Genomic DNA, 19,663 nt, shown 5'->3' on the forward strand with positions numbered 1-19,663 from the left:
GTGTGTTTCCTGATATTTAACCACTTGAACCGTCAATACCTTTCACTCCGTACTTTGTCTGCTCTTTTTCCCCTCCACACCAAGCCTCTTTGCCAAAAATAGCCGATCTACAAGCTCACTTGGCTAAAGTTGTCAGAATATGGACGTTAAGGTTCAAGTGGTTAATATAAAAAAGGAGAAAAAGGTTTCTATCACACAAAGATTTGGAGGACCCCCTGTAGTAACTTTGAGGACCCCCTAGGGGTCCCAGACCCCCTTCGTCATGTGCAGACCCCTCTGAAGGTCACTGCTCTGCTGCTGGAGCCGGAAGCCTGATTTTTTTGTACTTGCAAGTGTTACACACTGGGAAGTAGCAGATCTACAAGCACACAACAACATCCCTTGCACCCGCCTAACTACAGTAGAAACTGCAGGCTTTAAAGCACGCCCCGCTGGCCGCTGGTGTTTGGACCAACAACACGGCCGTCGTCGCCCCGCTTTGTTTGCTCAACAGTCAAACGTGTAGGTTAATTTTCTGCTGTGACGTTCGGGCTCTGTCTGTGTACGTGGACAGTGTGACAGTATTACGCCTTCAGCCTACATAGAGTGCATACCAGACATACTGTAGCTGTTGCATAAGAGACGCAATACCTGTCCGTCTGCTGTAGCATTGTGGCATTCCTGTTTCATGCATTCTTTAAATGTTTTAGATTGGAGGCTGTGGGACAGAGTATTGCCAACGGCATGCTAATTTGTAGGTTATTGTGTGTAACATTGCGCATAAATGTATTCATGAGTATGTTCTATTCTTTTGCAATGTTAATGATGACAAGACGCAACTACACCTCATTCCAGCCCCTTCCCTTCTCATGCTTCTTCTCCTCTTCCTCTTCCTTTCAGATTTCAGATTCCTTTATTTGCCATTGTGTAATGCAGTGGTCCTCAACCTTTTCAAGCCACGACCCCCAAAAGAATCATATTCTAACTGGGGACCCCCCCCCCACCCTGATAAGCACTAAGAGTTGAGGCATAACATTTTGTATACTATGGTTCTATTGTGAAAATAGTAGATCTACATGTTCACAACGCCTCGCAACGAGGCGTTGTGAGCATGTAGATCGGCTATTTTCACAATTTCTGCCTCTAATATTTGAGAGTTTGTCCAATGTTTAATTTTTCATTTTAGAGACATTAAAAAGTCCTTAAATTGGCACTTTAGAAATGTGCATATACCCTCTATACACTTAAACTTTATGTTGGTTTATTTACTGTTGAGAGAGAAAACAATGTTGCACATTAAGTTAATCATCTGGGGACCCCCCAAAATAAGTTGGGGACCCCCCTGGGGGTCCCGACCCACAGGTTGAGAACCACTGGTGTAATACACATAGGAATTTGTTTTGGCATCTCACATGTGTGCATTCAGTTCATTCTTTCACATATAACATAAAACTCTCCTCCTGTTCCAGGTTCTCTCGTCTGCGGAGCCTCAACCTGTCCAACAACCACCTGGGTCAGTTCCCTCTGGCCATTTGTGACATCCCCACCCTGACCGAGGTCAACCTGAGCTGCAACTACTTGGCCTCCATCCCCGGCTCGGTGGGAGCCATGACCAAGTGAGTTGAACAGCAGGGAATCAGCGATTTTACAGGGTTCCCACGGTCATGAAATTCCTGGAAATATTTTGAAATTAGAAAAATATTTTTCCAGTACTGGAAAAGTTTTGGAATTGATCAAGGGGCCTGGAAGGTCCTGGAAAAAATAGCTATGCATTGTCTTTGGTTATTGATTTTGTTAATACCTCTGAAATGACAAATTATATTGTCAAGTAACAAAATAAACATATTGTTAAAAAAAAAAAGAAATGACAAATTAAACATTGGCCAACTTGTCAAATATTAGAGGCTGAAATTGTGAAAATAGCTGATCTACATGCTCAACGCCTCGCAACGCGTGTTATACAAAATTCCTCTACTCTTAGTGCTCGTCCGGGTGCTGGGGTCCCCAGTTCAAATATGATTATTTCGGGGGTCACTGCCTGAAAAGGTTGAGAACCACTGGCATACACTACCTGTCTTTGGGCATTGCGCATAGGAGTAAGCGACTCATTATTGAGCTGAATTATTGTTATATAGTCCTAGAAATCATATAGTCCTGGAAAAGTTTTGGAAATTAATTGGTAAAAATGTGTGGGAACCCTGTGCAATTTACCTCAGGGTTTCTGGAAAGATCTCCTCTCCTCCATGTCTCTGAGCTCATAGCCTGTGGCTGCAATTAACAGTAGCTACCCGAATGTACACTGCACAACATAATTAAAATAGCCAGCAGTGGTGTGAGGTTGTAAAAAAACACTGCATGTGATATTCTGGTGACCATTAATGGGCTTCAAAACAGTGGTTGGAACACTGAACATAACCAGTTATAGATTCTTATATACAATATATATGCAGTGCAAACACATGTACACACTAGAGATGCTCCGATTGCGATTTTTGGGGCCGATACGATCAACTGGAATCAGTATCTGCCAAAAACCGATATTCCAGATCGATAGTCAAATCCATAAATTCTTCTATTTATTGTGTTACTGTAGCAGCATTTATATGCCGGTATTTAATGATTCTTCTCACAAAACATTGATATTGTATGTTAAATACAGACATTAGGAGATTGCAGGCTGAGGTCCTTTAGTATCCAATTCAACTTGTAGGAATTTAAGCTGAAGTTACATTCAGTCCCACAGATAAATATTGTGAAAATGATCTAGCTTTTCCGATACCGATCAAAGCTGATAGAGGCACATCTCTAGTACACACATAACTGTCATGTACTATTCACAATTATTTTCAATCAAAAGTTTATGGACATTCCCCCGGATGTTATACAATATATGGACATAACAGGATATTGACATGGGGATTTTAGAACTTGTTGTGTAAGTGCTGACACATGTTGGCGAGGTCAGAAGTGTCTTGACTCTTGGGTGTATATTATGTAGAATAGATAATGTGATTGATTAGTGATGGACTTGTGGGTTAGAACTGGAGCATTTAAGTGGCAGTGTAAGCACTTTCAGCAGGTCTGTCTGGTGGCAAACATTTGCCTTGTAAAAGAGTGGCGCAAAACAGAAGTGAAACCAAGATAAGGGGAGATGCTGTGCGGGTTACCTGGTTAATCTGTGAGAATGATCTGGAATGCCTGTTGAATTCCTGAAGAGAACCTGTAGGACCTTCAAGCTGTTACTGCCCCCTGCTGGCTATAAAAGTATTACGCCCAAGGGCTTTCTAATAAGCAAACTAATATTGGTAATAATCAGTGGTGGAAAAAGTAATAGATTTCTTTACTTGAGTAAAACAATATCAATACTGCAGTGTAGAGACTCTCTGTTACAAGTAAAAGTCCGGAATTTTTACACAAATTTGCAGAATGACCCATTTCAAGTTTTCAAATGCATGCTAATCTTTTAAAATAGCTAGATCACAATGCGTCGCGATAGATCGGCTGAAAGGTACTGTATATAGGGCTGAAGTGGTTAATATATGTTTTGTAATGATAATCAAAATCTATAAAGTAACTAGCAACTAAAGTTTTCAAATAATTGTGTTGGAATAAAAATACCGGTACAATATTTGGATCCGAGATGTAGTGGAGTCGAAGTAGAAGTACTGAAAACTGGAAATACTCAAGTAAAGTACAAATACCTCAAAATTGTTCTTAATTAAATGTACTTAGTCACTTTACACACCTGATAATAGCAGCACAATGCAAGTGCAAAGGAGATCAAAACCAAAACATGCATGTCGTCATTGTCAGGTGAAAACCTTGTATGTCCAAAACCGTTCGTTTTGCATTATCATTTTAAAAATGATTTAAACTTGGGAAAACAGACGATCTACAAGCACACAATGCCTCGCGTTGCGAGGCATTGTGTGCTTGTAGATCTGCTGTTTTCACTACTTTTGTGCGACGGCCTTGTATGATGAAGCAGGGCTTTACTTTGGGAAAGAACTTGCAAATTTGAAACATGGAGATACAAGGTTTCTGCCCGACAGCGACGATGTGAAAAGACAAAAAAGAAAAAACTGCCAGCTGCCACCCCTTCATCCTCTCCTCTCCTGTCCAGTCTGCAGACGTTCCTGCTGGACGGTAACTGCCTGGGAGAGCTGCCCAACGAGCTGGGCTCCCTGCAGAGGCTGAGCTACCTGGGCCTGTCCTTCAACCAGTTCAACCACGTGCCACAGGTCCTGGAGAGGCTGCAGGCCATGGAGAAGCTCTGCATGGCCGGCAACAGCTTGGAGACGCTCCCCTTGCAGAGTTTCCGGCTGCTCCGTGTCAAACACATAGACCTACGGTACGGAGCTGCAGGCACTCAAACACCTAGTCATCACATTAAGTAGGCCTGACACAATTATTACATGATAATCATTTAATTGCAATTATTTTACATAATCGCGATTGTTTTTCATAATCTTTTCCATGTTTCAATTTTTTTAAAGTAAAGAATAGTGGAAATTGCAGATCTACAAACTGTATAAAGTTATAAAGGTGTCAAATATGTCAGTCATTTCTTTGTATGTTTAGGTTATGTGTCACATCTGCCATGTGCAACTTCAAAGCCTAAAAGCCAAACAGAAATGTAATTGTCAACAACAAAAACACAATTAAATCGTTAATCGCAATTATTTGATTGACAATAATCATCATATAAAATGTAAAACAGTTTTCTGGAAAAAAAGGAAAAAAACGTATTTTTCCATATCATTGGTGCTCAAACTTTTTTCGTGTCGAGGACCCCCATAATTATATGTCTTTGCCGCGGACCCCATCTGAAAAGATTTTGTTCCCGGGACAGACCCCCCAGAAGCAAAGATTTGAGTTACAAATGTTTGCTTTAAAAAAATTCCCATTAAAAGATTTGCACAAATTGTCATGATTTAAAAAAAGAATAGCAGATCTACAAGCTCACAGCGCAGCACTCGGTGCAGCGCTATGAGATTGTATATCTGTTATTTTCGAATAGCTGAAGTATAAAATAATGGTTAAAGTGGTTCAAATCTAAAGTGACACGGATGCTTTCCAGGTTTAAAGTTTAATACCGGCTTCTCTCATTTATTTATTTTTCTCTGAGGCAAAAAGGATTTGGCGGCCCCCCCTGTAGTAACTCTGAGGACCCCCTAAGGGATCCCGGACCCCCTGTTGAAGACCCTTGCCATACACTGGTTCTTTCTCAAGACCGAACATGTGTGACAGTCGCGAGTCATGCCAAAAACCATGAACTGTGTGACATGTGTTAAAACCCCTCTAATGACCAAAGCCTAAACACTGAGCGGAAGACAAAACTGGACGGCTAAACAACGTTTCGGCACGGAATCAGGAAATCATTGGCCTGAGGTTGTTCCATCAGCGGTCCTTCCCCAGCCTGGGAAAGTGCAGGGCCGGAGTGACTTGCAGTATTTGGTAGTTAATACATCACTGTCTCTCCCGCTCGGCGCCGCAGTCGGTCTCGTGCCGCTAGCATCACGTTCTCAAACTGGGGAGCAAAGGTCACACTTGGGGAACATGATGTGGTGTTTTACTTGATTACAGCTGAGCATCAGGTTCAACAGGTTTCCTCAACCCCCCCTGAATTCCTTAGTGGGAGAAATATGTGAAAAAGGTGTTCACTTCCGGCAGAAAGCATGAACATTTGCACCTAGAGGTATTTTTGTGCGCTGAATTCAAAAGTTGCCGGATCCAAGCACTTTTCCCAAGGGATCTGGTCGTAAAATGAAAATTATAGAATACGGTCCATTTTTAGCCCAAGGAATGTTTGTTTTTCTTGCAAAACAAATGCTTGCAATGGATTCAGAATCATGAAAAACCCCTAGATAGACCCCGAATAAGCTACTTAAAGAAGATTTTTGGGGGGGTCTTTTTTCCCTGTATAGTAAGTGAATTAGAGCAATCTTTAATTCTCATTTTACGACCAGATGCCATGGGAAAAGTGCTTGGATCCAGCAATTTTTGAATTCAGCGCACAAAAATACCCTTAGGTGCAAATTGTCATGCTTTCTGCCGGAAACTTTTGTTACATATTTCTCCCACTACCTCTGCATTGATAAGAGACGTTAAATGTGCCATTTGTCAAATATGCCGGCTTGTATCCGTTCATGAGTTGGCTGTAGGATGATTCATTATGATTATGACTGACTCTTTATTTGTGGAAAATAGTCCAGTACACAGTATGTCTTTGTTATAGACACTCGAGACTCGACAATTATGTTGTTATAAATGACTATTAATCTTTTGTTAATTACTGATTCAAAACATTTCAGACAGGCAATTTATTATTCTTTACAAAACTGACAGATCAGCGACCCTCCATTCAATCATGTGAAGCACAAATCCAGTTCATCATCAGTCATCCTTACCCGACTTATGTTGCCTTCTCTAAAGCGGTGGTTCTCAACCTGTGGGTGGGGGGTCCCCAAATTATTTTGGGGTGTCCCCGGATGATTAACTTAATGTGCAACGTTGTTTTCTCACTCTACAGTAAACAAACCAACATAATGTTTAAGTGTATGGAGGGTGTCTGCACATTTCTAAATTGACAATTTAAGGACTTTTTAATACATCTAAAATGACAAATTAAACATTGGCCAAACTGTCAAATATTAGAGGTAGAAATTGTGAAAATAGCCGATCTACATGCTCACAACGTAGATCTGCTATTTTCACAATAGAACCGTGTTATACAAAATGTTATTCCTCAGCTCTTCATGCTCATAGAATGGGGGGGTCCCTAGTTAAAATATGATTATTTTGGGGGGTCGCGGCCTGAACAGGTTGAGAACCACTCTTCTAAAGGAAAGGCCCCAGACCCAGTATAGTCTCAGTGTGGGTGCAGATGAAGTCATCCTTGTTCTCTAACCCTGTCAGCTTGAATAAGATCACCCGCATGGTGCCAGACGAGCCTGACCTGCTGCGGCACGTGACCCAGCTGGACGTGCGGGACAACAGGCTGGAGGAGCTGGACGCCTCCGTCCTCCCCCGGCTGGAGACGCTGCACTGCGAGAGGAACCGCATCTCCGGCCTCAAGGCCAAGGGCTGCCTGCTCAAAGGCATCTACGCCTCCAACAACGGTGAGCAGGGGCGTCGCACCAAATTGCGGGGCCCCCCAGGAATGTTCTTCATAGGGGGAGGAGGGGGTTTAACCCATTCAGGCCTAAAATTATTGAATGCTTTAACCAGTGGAAAAATAGCAGATCTACAAGCTCACAGCGCGGCACCGAGCGCCGTGCTGTGAGCTTGTAGATCTGCTATTTTTTTGAAAAGGGTCCTTCACATGAAAAAGTTTGAGAACCACTGACATAGTAGTCTCTCAAGAACAGACTATCTGAGCTCCATTTAAGTGAAAAGGACATTTTCTTTGACGATGGCTAAGCCAGATTGCTGACATAGAAACATAGGTTTTTTCAAAAAATCTTAGAAGGATTCAAAAGACACTTATAGAATCGGGTCAAAATTCAAATTTTCAAGATTTTTCAAAAATAGCAGATCTACAAGCTCACAGCGCGGCACTCGGTGCCGCGCTGTGAGCTTGTATATCTGCTATTTTTCAATAGCTAAAGCATAAAATAATGATACACAATATGTGTGCCCGTTCTAAATGGGTTAACCCATTCAGACTGGGAACGCGTTTTTTATTACGCGTTATTTTGTGTTTGATCTGCTGTTTTTGAAAAAAATCTTGAAATCTTGGAATATTTCTTTGATTATATTTCAAATCCTTCTAAGGTTTTTTTTTTAAACCTTTGTTTCTATGTAAGTGGTGCTCAAACCTTTTCATGGAAGGACCCCCAAAATTATATGTATTTGGCCACCGACTGCCATCTCAAAATATTCAGTTCCAGGGACCCCCCATAATCAACATTTTAGTTACAAAAAATCGCTTAAGAAATAAATAGGGTTATTCAAAGACCTGTACACATTTTTTTTTTTTTTTAAATAGCAGATCTACAATCGCAGCGTGGCTCTCGGTGCCTCGCTGTGAGCTTGTATATCTGCTATTTTTCAATAGCTAAAGTATAAAATAATTAAGACCCCTCCACCTTGGGCCCTGGTAACTCAGGCGCCGCCTTTTCCCAGTCCTTTTCCTCCTTTGCTTTTTAAATAAACTTTATTGAAAAATGTGCAGGTTTTACAATCATTTCAAGCAATCAAACAGGCATATGAACGCCCACTCTTTTTTAAGCTTCAGTGCAGTTGAAGATGCAGAAATGAATGATTCCAGGGCTCTCAGCCATGCCTTTGTATCTGTGTTCTGAGGACGTAAGGGAGGACAGGCAGACTCCCCCACACACACACACACGCACCTCCCCCTTGTTCATTTTGGTCACATCACCCTTGGTTTATAATATTTGCTAGTCAAGTCCTCTAGTCTATACCATAATAATTGTTATTTTTATTATTATTTATTCTCCCCTATTCATATTCTTGTCAATGTGTACATTTGGTGTTACTGAATACATGCGTAATACACCCTCTGGGCCATAGCATTTCTTACTTTCTTACTCTACGTTTGTATTGTTACATAACCCAAATAAAGGTATATAAATCCATCAATAATTAAGTATCAATACGGACTTCATGTCTCGCTTATTTGAGCAATGTGACATTTGCTGTCTGTTGCACAGGGTGTATGATTTTGAACTAAAACAATGGTAGTAGCAGGCACATATTCAATATCAATGTCAGGACAATGGCGAATCGAACAGTGATTTATGGATTCACATACATTAGGTCATAGGGGAGGTGGGTGGGTTTGATAGCTCGATAACCTGAAAGTGCTACTGATCCCATGCTAACGTAACTACAACTTGACAGATTGCACGTAATATTCCTATTCCAGTTGTTCTCAAAGTGGATTCAAGGGACTCTCAGGGTTCCTTTGGGGACTAACAGTGTACTAAACCCAGGTACTAACTAGAAGCAGTGCTCTTCCGAGCACAGGTCTCCACCAGGTCAGGTATTAGTTAGTGTGGCCTCCTGGTGGCACTAAATGTGAAAAGGGTGCCATGTCTTCTTTGGCCTTTAATGGTGACACTGCATGCATGATTTGAGGCATTTTGATCCAAAAATAAGTTTGGCAAAAGTCGACCTGCTGGTGGCACTATAACAGGCCAATATGAAAAGAGTGTAATTTGTTCCTTGACCTAGTGGGAATGTGCGTGCAGAATTTCTCTGTAATCACAAGCTGCGTTCATGATTTAAGTCATTTTGTTCAAAATGGACCAATCCTGCAAACTTGGAAGCCAATGTTAGCTAATTAGGATGGAATGTGAAATATCAGACAGATTCGTCTTGATCACATGACTATAGAAATACTGTGTACTGATTTGCATGATTTTTGGATAAAATCTAAAGGAATAATAGGGAAAAAAATAGTTTTACATAAGGCCCCCAGGTGGCCCCCAGGTGGCGCTATAAAAGGCTGATGTGAAAAATGTAGGAAAAGGTTTTTTCCCTGGCCTCTACGGAGTGTGTGTACAAACTACAAAGCTTGACACTGATCGGTGGAGTTATAGGTAAAAACACAAATTGGCCTGTTATAGCGCCACCATAAGGTTGATTTGAAAAGTTTGAAATGGCATTTCTTCCTCGGCCTAGTGGGAATGTGCGTGTACAATTTCACAAAAAGTGCACGCTGTGTTCGTGATTTGAGGCATTTTGTTCAAAACAGACCAATCTTAAAAACTTTGGAAGCCAATCTCAGCCAATCAGGATGGAATATGGAAAATTGGACAGATCCATGTCGATCACATGACTATAGAGATACTGTCTACCACACACGCACACACGGACGGACGGACGGACGGACGGACGGACGGACGGACGGACGGAGGGGAAAACATAGTCTCTCCCCATGCCTTTCGGCTGGTGGAGACAATAAGAGCCCTTGCAGGCCCTTAAGGAATGTAAAAAGAGCGTTTTACCTGTTTAAACTTGAAAATGGGTAAAAGTGACTAACACATTAGAAGGTCAGCCTGGTGGCCCTATTTGGGTATTTCATCATAAGCATTAAGCAACAATGGTCAACATATGTACAAACTCACGTGTCATGATGAGCTTCAGATTATGCCTCTGGGAGGCGTAATATTTGGGCTCCAACTTTGACCAAATATGGAGATTCTATGACCTGACACTAAGTGACATCATAGTACTGACATCATAAACTGGCCTCTTACATACATAAAAGGTGTCATGTTCAATAAGACTGTCTTACAGAGCAACCTGGTAAAAGTATTGTTTCGTGCAGTGTTCTTGCTGATCGTCTGTCAAATAATGCACTGTACAGTGAAGCTGTGAGGAGCCCCAACTATCGACAGTGTTGTTGTATCAGTGGGACACAAAGTGTATGCATTTGGAGATTACATTTGGGATTGGAATTACGCTGGAAAACCTATAGAAGATCAGATCAATGTCTACGTCTTCAACACAGTGTCTCTGAGATGGAGGGCGTTGCCCCAAGGGACAACTACAACAGGAGAACGACCCCCTGAAGTTCCCTGTAGGCGCACTGGACACACAGCTGTGCTCATTGAACACATTGTCTACTACTGGGGAGGAATGTATGATAATTATGAGCTTTGCAAAAACATGCTTTACGCATTTGATGTCGACGGCCACAGATGGATCATGACTAAGGTTTCTGGGACCGTTCCAGAGGGGAGAGAGGGCCACTCAGCCTGTGTCTTGGGGAAAGTCATGTATGTCTATGGAGGATCGAAAATATACACTAATGACATCTACAAGCTGGACACCACCACGATGCTCTGGTCTTTAATTAACACCAGAGGCACTCAGCCTCCTGTTCCATCAGGTCACTTTTCCACCATCATCGGGACAAAGATGCTTGTATATGACAAAGGGGGCCGGCGAATCTACAACAACAACAAGATCAGAGTGTTTGACACAGAGACCAACTGCTGGCTGGACATTCCTTCTGCAAAGCATCTAACAGGAAAACGCAAGAGTTATTCAGCCTTTGCCTACAATGGAGAGTTGTACATATTTGGTGGTGTGAACAAGAACAAACTTAACTCTGCACCAGTACACTGCAACGACATGTGGAAATTCAGTCCAGATACCTTCTCCTGGAAGTTGGTTGAGCTGAAGGAGAATGACCCGTTCCGGATGAATGACGCCTACTGTTGCATGGTGGTAAGTCGTGTCGCATCTTTGGAGGTTTTAAAGGAGACCACAAACCCAACGTTGTCCTGTACATCCTAGACTTGAGTCCTAGTCTCAAGACGCTATGCATGCTAGCAGTTATTCAGTATGATCTGGAGCAGTCAGAACTCCCACACAACATCAGGTGGGAACTGGCAGCCATGACTGATGATTGAGAATTGGAGGACTGCATGAAATACATATTTACTTAAGCCAGCAAGTAAATATGTTTCTCTGTCGGCTTCTGTTGCATGGTGGGGAAGTTGTGTCATAATCTTTGGAGGACGTAAAGCATGGGTATTCAACTGGCGGCCCACGGGCCAAATGGGGCCCCTGGAGCAATTTTGAGAAAGAAAAAAAAAAAAAAAAAAAAAAAAATCGTTTTTTTGTGGAGGCTAATGAACGTTATAGGTATGGTTTGCGCGATATGAAACATGAGCATCATCTTACCATAATCACAGTAATCCCTAATCATATTTCATCATATTCAAGTGAAGTGACTCCAGCCAGAGCACTGCAGCAGAGTGGAGTGTGTGTGTCTGCGACCCACCTGATCCTCGTTGAGCATCGTTAAAGCATCAAAGAAGGCAATTGTGTGTGCACTGTCAATAAGGTCGACATCTACTCTAGCGTCAAAGCCAGGTTGGCCATCACTAGCGTGATGTAGCACCTAGTAGCACTAGGTTTTTAACAAGAAAGCATCAACTTGAACAGAAATTAAGCACATTATGAAAAGTATTCTACTTGAAAAGTATTCTGCTTTGCAATGTAGATGAAAATGTGGTTGTTTGTGAAAATGTAGTAGTGTCGTGCCCGTTGTTTCAAGTGTACATTAGATTAATAGCTGGGGGGGGGGGGTACGTTAGTGCGGCCCCCGGCCCCTTGGTTTTCTGTCAATGTGGCCCCCTGGACAATTTAGTTGAATACCCCTGACGTAAAGCATACTTCACACCGAACCGTGACCTTTATATCCTAGACTTGAGTCCTAGCCTAGACATTATGCAAGCTAGCAGTTGTTTGAGGGTACAAAGGTCAAATGCCGGGGCGCCCGCTTGCCTAATGGTCAAGGCGCAATGGCGCATACTAGGGATGTGAATCTTGACCACTGAGGCGATACGATACGCATCACGATACACTCCCAGCGATACGATATAATTGCGATACATTGAAATCTTGCCGATACGATACATCACGATACACCCCTGACCCCGATACGATGCGATATGATTCACAATATTTTGCGATACACCCCTGGTCCTTACGATGCGATACGATTCACGATTCGGTGCGATTCAACACAATGCAAAGGATTTATATTAAAGCCCATGTAAATTTCCCCCCAAAAAAATTACTAAAAATGCATTACATTTAATTTCCAAACAATTTATTGTTTCACTGTAGTACTAGGCTCTGTCTAACAATCCAACTTATTGAAATCTGGGAGAACACTCCTTGCTGGCTGGTAAAATTGTTTGATTAATACTATATCATTATTATATATCATTACATCCTCAACAGGTGGTCAGGGACCCCTAGGGTCCTCAGAGTTATGTGAGGCGGCCAAATATTAATAGTTAGTTTTTACAGTAACCAATTGAACCCTAGCAAGTAGCAACCCTATGGGGGAACATTAGCCAATACATTAACACTTATTGAGGGTTTAAGAGATAATAATTCATGGATTATAATGAATAACATAAATCCATCATATTAATAGAAAAGATAATGTGTGAACAAATAAACACAACATAGTAATGTATTAATGTCACTGATGAAATAGTGCTGTCAAACAAGTCTCTGACAAGTTTTAATCTGCAACAGTTTTATATAATAGCCTACAGTAGTCTAAAATAACCTACAGTGGGGGTCCCTGCTTGATCTCTCTCTTCTCAGTTAAGGATCCTTGACCTGTATTATTATTATATTGTATGAATATAATCTAGGATTTTGCCATTTCTAGCCAAAATGTTTCAAAACGTAGATATTTGAGTCACAACGCGTTGCGTTGTGAGCTTGTAGGTCTGCTATTTAGGTGCGTGCGCGACACCGTCGAGCTGCCAAGTATAAATCAGGCTCCAGCCTCTCTTTGCAGAGGGAACAGCAGCAGCAGAAGAGTGTTCTGCCTGCTACAGTAACAAGTTGTGAAACAGTGTCAAATACTTTGTTTTAATCGCTAGCTGCACGCCCAGTATCGTTGTTGTAGTTCATACGTGTGTGTAGTTAAAGCGTGGAAGCTTCTGCTTTGTTTAAATCAATTCCGTCGCAGACTCGACAAGAAGAACAAACGGGTGTGGAATGTGGATCATAATATCACGCAGCGTGCTCCAGTCCAGTGACACAACAACGGATCACATCAGCGAACATTGGACAGGGATGTTATAAAGCTAAACGTGGTACTAATCTTGCATGTATAACCAGTGGGCTCACGAGTGCTGTCTGTCTGTCTCTGCATTCCGTCGGGTCGGGTGTTCACTGCGCTCCGCTGAGTATAGCAGAGCAGCCAGTGCTGCTGTAAAAGACGCATGTCTTTAGAGTCGCTACAAGTGCTTTTTGGGGGGAGGGCTGATGGGGCATTCAATGCGCCTCGGAAACACAGTATAGAATGAAATACTATTATGCAAAAACCGATCCAACCGTGGAATGTACCGATCCAGGTCACTCACGATACGATACATCACGATTCCAGCCGTCAATTGTACCGATCCACCCTGAATGAACCGATTCACTCGTATCGCGCACGTTTGTATCGCGATTACGATCCGTACCGGTATATCTTCGCATCCCTAGCGCATACCACTTAGGCATTGCCACATAGGCATGGATGTGTTGCCGGTTCGATTCCCGATCCGGACGACCTTTGCCGCGTGTCATTCCCCCATCTCTCCTGCCATTTCCTGTCAGTCTACTGTCTTATCAATAAAGGCATAAAAAAAAAGAAAATCTTAAAAATCAAACCTCGGTTCGAAGTGAAGCGGTGAACTTTTATTCTATGTGTTCTAGAGTTATGAACGTACAGGACAGATAAAACCTGTTCATTCTGAACTGAAATGACCATATATGGACATGGGACACACACATTTTGCTTTTTGAAAAAGCCTATTCATTCTGGACTGATATTTTGCACGTATGGGACAGGAAAAACCTGTTCATTCTTGCCTGGAGTGACCATATATGGACATGAGGTGACATACATTGTGTTTTTGAAAAACCCTGTTCATTCTGGACTGAGATCACCATATATGGTAATTAAACGGACATTCTGTTTTTGGAGCTGTGTGAAGCACAGGCTCCCTATACGTGGCCGTGTGGGAGGGTCTGTCTGTGTGTCTGTCTGTCTGTATGTAGCCTGAACTTCCTAAACTTCGGCACACCACTAGTCCCACAGTTTTGCCACCACACACTCGCGCCATATGTCAAATCGACCGGCTTACTCGGGAATCGTGGGCTATTACTTTTCTAAGAGAAAGGTTCTATAGTTTAATTGATATTAATTTATTAGTGAATTAATTTTCCCCATTGACTTATAATGGGAATCGCAAAAACTCACATTCAATTATTTGTCTCTCGCAAACCATAGGGGCTAGAGTTTCAAGACTTGGAGAGGAGGTTCATAATGATTTCAAGGATTAAATAAAAAATAATTGTGTCATTTGGCCGCATGGTGGCGCCATAACACCCCACTTTACGACCCAAGGAATCCCTGGATTCCTTGGGTCATGACGCATCTCCCCATATAGGCCACGCCCATTTGCGCCATGATAGATTTTCCGCCATCTTGAATTTCCTCCAAAACACACTTTTTGCTCCTTTTCCTACATATTTTCTTCAAATGTCACAAAAATCGGTACACATGATCCACACACACACACACACACACACACACACACACACACACACACACACACACACACACACACACACACACACACACACACACAGAGCTCCACTTCACACGGGTGTGATTTTTTTTTTATGATTGGTACTTTATTAAGTTTTCCCCTTTTTTTTAAACAAGACAACAAAGACAATACAACACACACAAATACAAAAAATAAAAATACATAAATACAATAGTATAAACAGTTTTCAAGCGCGCACAGGAACAGCGGACAACCACAGTCAAACCCCCTATAAAAGTGTTATTGTTCACGTTCACCAGCGAGTACAGGCTCGCTCACGAGCCGGGAACGCCGCCCAGTCCCAAGTCCTGCAACAGTTAGTGTCCCCATTTAAGCTTGTATTTGTCCGTATTGTTGAGCAACCTATAGGACAGTCTCTCATAGGCAGCGACTTGACCTAGAGATGCACACCACTGCGAAAAGGCAGGCACTGTTGGTGCTTTCCAATCCTTAACCAAGAGCCTTCTGCCTACCATGAGAGCGGTCTGAATCCATTCGGCTAGAAGGGGGGCAATATCAGATAGTGTGTTTGGGTCTCCCAGGATAAACAGGCTGGGATTGAATGGGATAGTCAGGCCGGTTATCCTCTGCAGCCTCTCGTGAATGCCTCCCCAGTAGTCTTGGACCTTAGCGCAGCTCCAGAGCATGTGCACTAGCGTACCGTCCCCATCCTTGCACCTCCAACATTCAGGACTTTCAGAGAGGCCTACTCTAAACAGTCTCGAAGGAGTCCAGTAAATCCTATTGAATATTTTAAATTGAATCAGTCTAGTGCGTAGTTCTCTTGACATCTTTTTGAGATTCCCAAGAATTCTGACCCAGTCCCTGTCCGAGATTGTCACCCCAAGATCTCTTTCCCACGGGATCTTAACTGCGTTCATAGTGGTATCAGACGCTTCACGAAGCATGGTGTAATATGCCGAAGCTTCATGGCCAATTCCGAAGGTTTTTAATAATATTTCTACTGTATCAGATTTGGGAGGGGGTGATGTAAAGGAGCCAAATGTTCTCCCCAGTAGATGTCTCAATTGAAAATATCGCCAAAGATGATTCTGTGGTAGACCAAATTCAGATTTTAATTCTCCAAATGATTTTAGAACAGAGCCATTATACAGATCTTTCAGGGTTGAAATGCCCTTTTGGTGCCATGACTCCCAGTAAAATGGCTCTTTATTTATGCACAGCTTGGGGTTAAGCCATATCCCAGCAGACCAGTGAAGAAAGAGATCGAACTTGAACATACGAGCTATTTTCTTATAAACCCAAACAATGTGAGATATAATAGGATGCGATTTGGTCACAATATCCAGTTTGGTTGACAAAGAATCAAAGGGTTTAATGGGTGAAAACGGACATTCTGTTTTTGAAAAAGCCTGTTCATTCTGGACTTAAATGACCATATATGGGCGTGATACACACAAAGCCACTCATAGGAAGCGGTTTTCACCGCTTCAAAAAAGGTCAAATGCCAGTGCAGGAAGCCATCAAATAAAACACGATTTTAGTCCATTGAAATAATTAATCGAATGTAAGGGTTAAGGATGTGTTAATTTAATATGTATATAACTATAACTATGTGCAGTGAAATAAATAAATAATGGTATTTACAATCTGATCCATGCTCAGCCCTGCACAAATCAAAGATACTGGATTGGTTTAAAAAGAGACTCAACAAAAGACACTGGTTGTCTACATACAGTATATTGACAAGACAGAGACAGAGGAGAAAGTAGTACAGGTAGTGGTAGTAGTAATGCTGGGGCATCAAGGCCACTGTGGCCTCAGGTCATGCAATTTCTTTGGAGGGACACAAAACTGAGGGGCCACGACGGCCATGGCCTTCATGGCCTCCCTGAAATTCCTACCCTGATAGTAACTAACAAACAAACAAACAAACCTACACACACACTCACGCTAAGGAGACAGTGTACCGCCACTCAAAATAATAATAATGACTAGCCTACAGCCCCTTGGTGTGAAGCAGACAGACTGTGATGTTGCTCTCTCTGGAACTGCGCCCCTCCCCCTCACTCCATGTCTGCTTGCAGGCAGTTGGGATTGTTGACGCCCATTTGTGATGTAAATCGCATCACAGGACAAAGCCGCCAACAGGCCAAAATTTGGGAAAATATTTTAAACATTTGGGGATTATGAGAAGTAGAGACACATCTGAAGGTGATAAAGTTGATGTTGGGCAAGGTACATGTGTTATTGATTTTTGTATTATGTTTTTTAGACAATTGAACAACTGCTGAACGTGGAGTTACAGATGGACAAACCAGCATACACACTATTTTTTTGGGGCGATTCTAATTAAGGTTGTGGGATATTTTACACAAAACGTTGCATTGAAATCAATAGTTGATCAGTGGTGGTCTGTGCCTCCATCTTCAATGAACTTTTATGCCCATATATGGAGATCCCTGATGTCATCAATATTAAGCCCATATCTGTGAATATCTATGGTTAACTGGTCCGATATACGTTGGTGCGCTGGTACAGGGGCTGCACCGCGACTCAGTGTGTCACGTATCCCTGGAGCTTTCTCAAATATGTATGAAAATGAAAAAATATGGGGGGGGAAAATTTATTTTTTGTTTTAACGATTTTTTTATCGTCACTGTCGGGCAGAAACCTTGTTATCTCCAAGTTTCAAATTTGTATGTTTTTTTTGCAAAGTAAAGCCCTGCTTCATCATACAAGACTGACGCACAAAAGTAGTGAAAACAGCAGATCTACAAGCACACAACGCCTCGCGATGAGAGGCGTCGTGTGCTTGTAGATCGGCTGTTTTCACTAGTTTAGTTCATTTTTTAAATGATAAATACAAAACAAAGTTTTGGACATACAAGGTTTCCACCCGACAACAACGATATATAAGGCTTTTATAATTTTTTGCGGCTCCAGACAGACTTGCTTTGGTTTATTTGGGTCCAATATGGCTCGTTCAACATTTTGGGTTGCTGACCCCCGACTTAACCTCACATCACCAGTCTTTCCACCTCGGAGGAAAGCCTGGTATTAGTTTACAACGGGGCCGTGTGATCCGGTCTAGGCAGGCAGAAAAAAGCGGCGGCGCTGTGTTTTGGTCCCCACTGTTTGTTTCCCCAATTTCCATTTAAATTCTCGAGTAGTGTAGTCTTGCCAGTCGCTACAAGCAAAAGATGGCATATACCAAACAAACCTATTCCAAAAATAAGCAAAATAGGCCCCATCAAGGGGTTTATTGGGTAGGACCTAAAATGATGCCCCTGAGCATGGGGAAATATTTAGGTTTAAACTGTTTCCGGTTTGGTCTTTACATTTTTTGTAGTTCGTCTGATTTACTATTGTGAGTACTAACAGAACCGGCACCGTGGATTTCCGATCTGAAAAGGCTAAAATCATTTCCCACCTCCATTCCGCCGGGTATCTGTTGATGGTGCTCGATTGAATCCATCACAATGAGCTCTCTCACGGTTACTTTAACCCCCCCCCCCCCCCCAGTTCTCTTTCTCTTTTTCCCCGTTGACGGCATTCTGTGCCTCTCTCAGTTCATTATTCAGCCCTAGCGTTTGACTCTGCGTTGTCTGTGTGCTTTCGCCCTCCACAGCTCCTTTGTCTCCTTCTATCTGTCCTTGATGTCAGGTTAATGTGTTTGTGTGTCTCCCTGCAGAGCTACGAGAGCTGGATGTGAGTCCTGTGCCCTCAATCTGAGCTACATGGACATCTCCAGGTGAGCAATGGCACGCACGCACGCACACGCACGCACGCACGCACGCACGCACGCACACACACGCACACACACACACACACACACACTCTCCACACACATTAAAAGAAGAAACCAGCTTTAAGCCTGCATACCCTTTCCATTTCAAGGATCCCCAAATGTCAATATGTATTTGGCCATATTGTATTTCGTTCCAGGCACCCCCAGAAGCTAAATTTGAGTTACAAATGTTCACTTATATTATCAAAGATCTGCACACATTTTCACAACTTTTCAAAAATGGCTAAAGTATAAAATAATTCCAGGTTTTAACGTGGCCTCTGTTATTGCAGGAACCGCATGGAGTCTGTGCCAGACTGGGTGTGTGAGAGTAAGAAGCTGGAAGTTCTGGATATCAGCCACAACCTCATCCACGAGCTCCCCGCCAGGTGAGGCCCTCACAGCTAGTGATGCACCCAATGTTCGGCAACCCAAACAATTTGGCCGGAAACAAAAGCATTTCCGCGTGAAAAGGGTTATACCGAAACAGCAATGTCAATAATATACTGTAATACATCGGGTGCTGTATACCAGGGGTCTTCAACGTTTTCAGGCCAAGGACCCCTTAGTTGAGAGAGAGATGGAGCAGGGACCCCACAACCTTTTCATAGATTCCATATAGTTTGATAGCACGATCATCAGTGTTGTTTGGATTCATGTCGATTTGTGTTTCAGATATTTAACCACTTGAGCTGTCATTACCTAATAAACTTGACCTTTACTCTGTACTTAGTCTGCTCTTTTTCCCCTCATACACCAAACCTCTTTGCCGAAATAGCCGATCGTCTATTTTTGGCTACAGTTCTCAGAATATGGACGCTAG

The 19,663-nt window shown here is 42.4% G+C and overlaps 1 protein-coding gene across 1 annotated transcript in view; it reads left to right on the plus strand.

Moving 5' to 3' along the window:
* The window catches only part of LOC308285614 (PH domain leucine-rich repeat protein phosphatase 1-like), a gene marked incomplete at its 5' end in the record, with an annotated part of 92,710 nt that overhangs the window by 60,122 nt on the left and 12,925 nt on the right, over positions 1-19,663 (plus strand). Inside the window, 6 exon segments of the mRNA XM_080726429.1 lie at positions 1,449-1,595; positions 4,103-4,330; positions 6,898-7,100; positions 18,745-18,774; positions 18,777-18,804; positions 19,134-19,229. Coding sequence (XP_080582555.1) covers positions 1,449-1,595; positions 4,103-4,330; positions 6,898-7,100; positions 18,745-18,774; positions 18,777-18,804; positions 19,134-19,229 — 732 coding nt within the window.

This window comes from Nannobrachium achirus, assembly GCF_963921795.1.
Source record: "Nannobrachium achirus genome assembly, chromosome: 5".
NCBI classification, from domain to species: Eukaryota; Metazoa; Chordata; class Actinopteri; order Myctophiformes; family Myctophidae; genus Nannobrachium; species Nannobrachium achirus.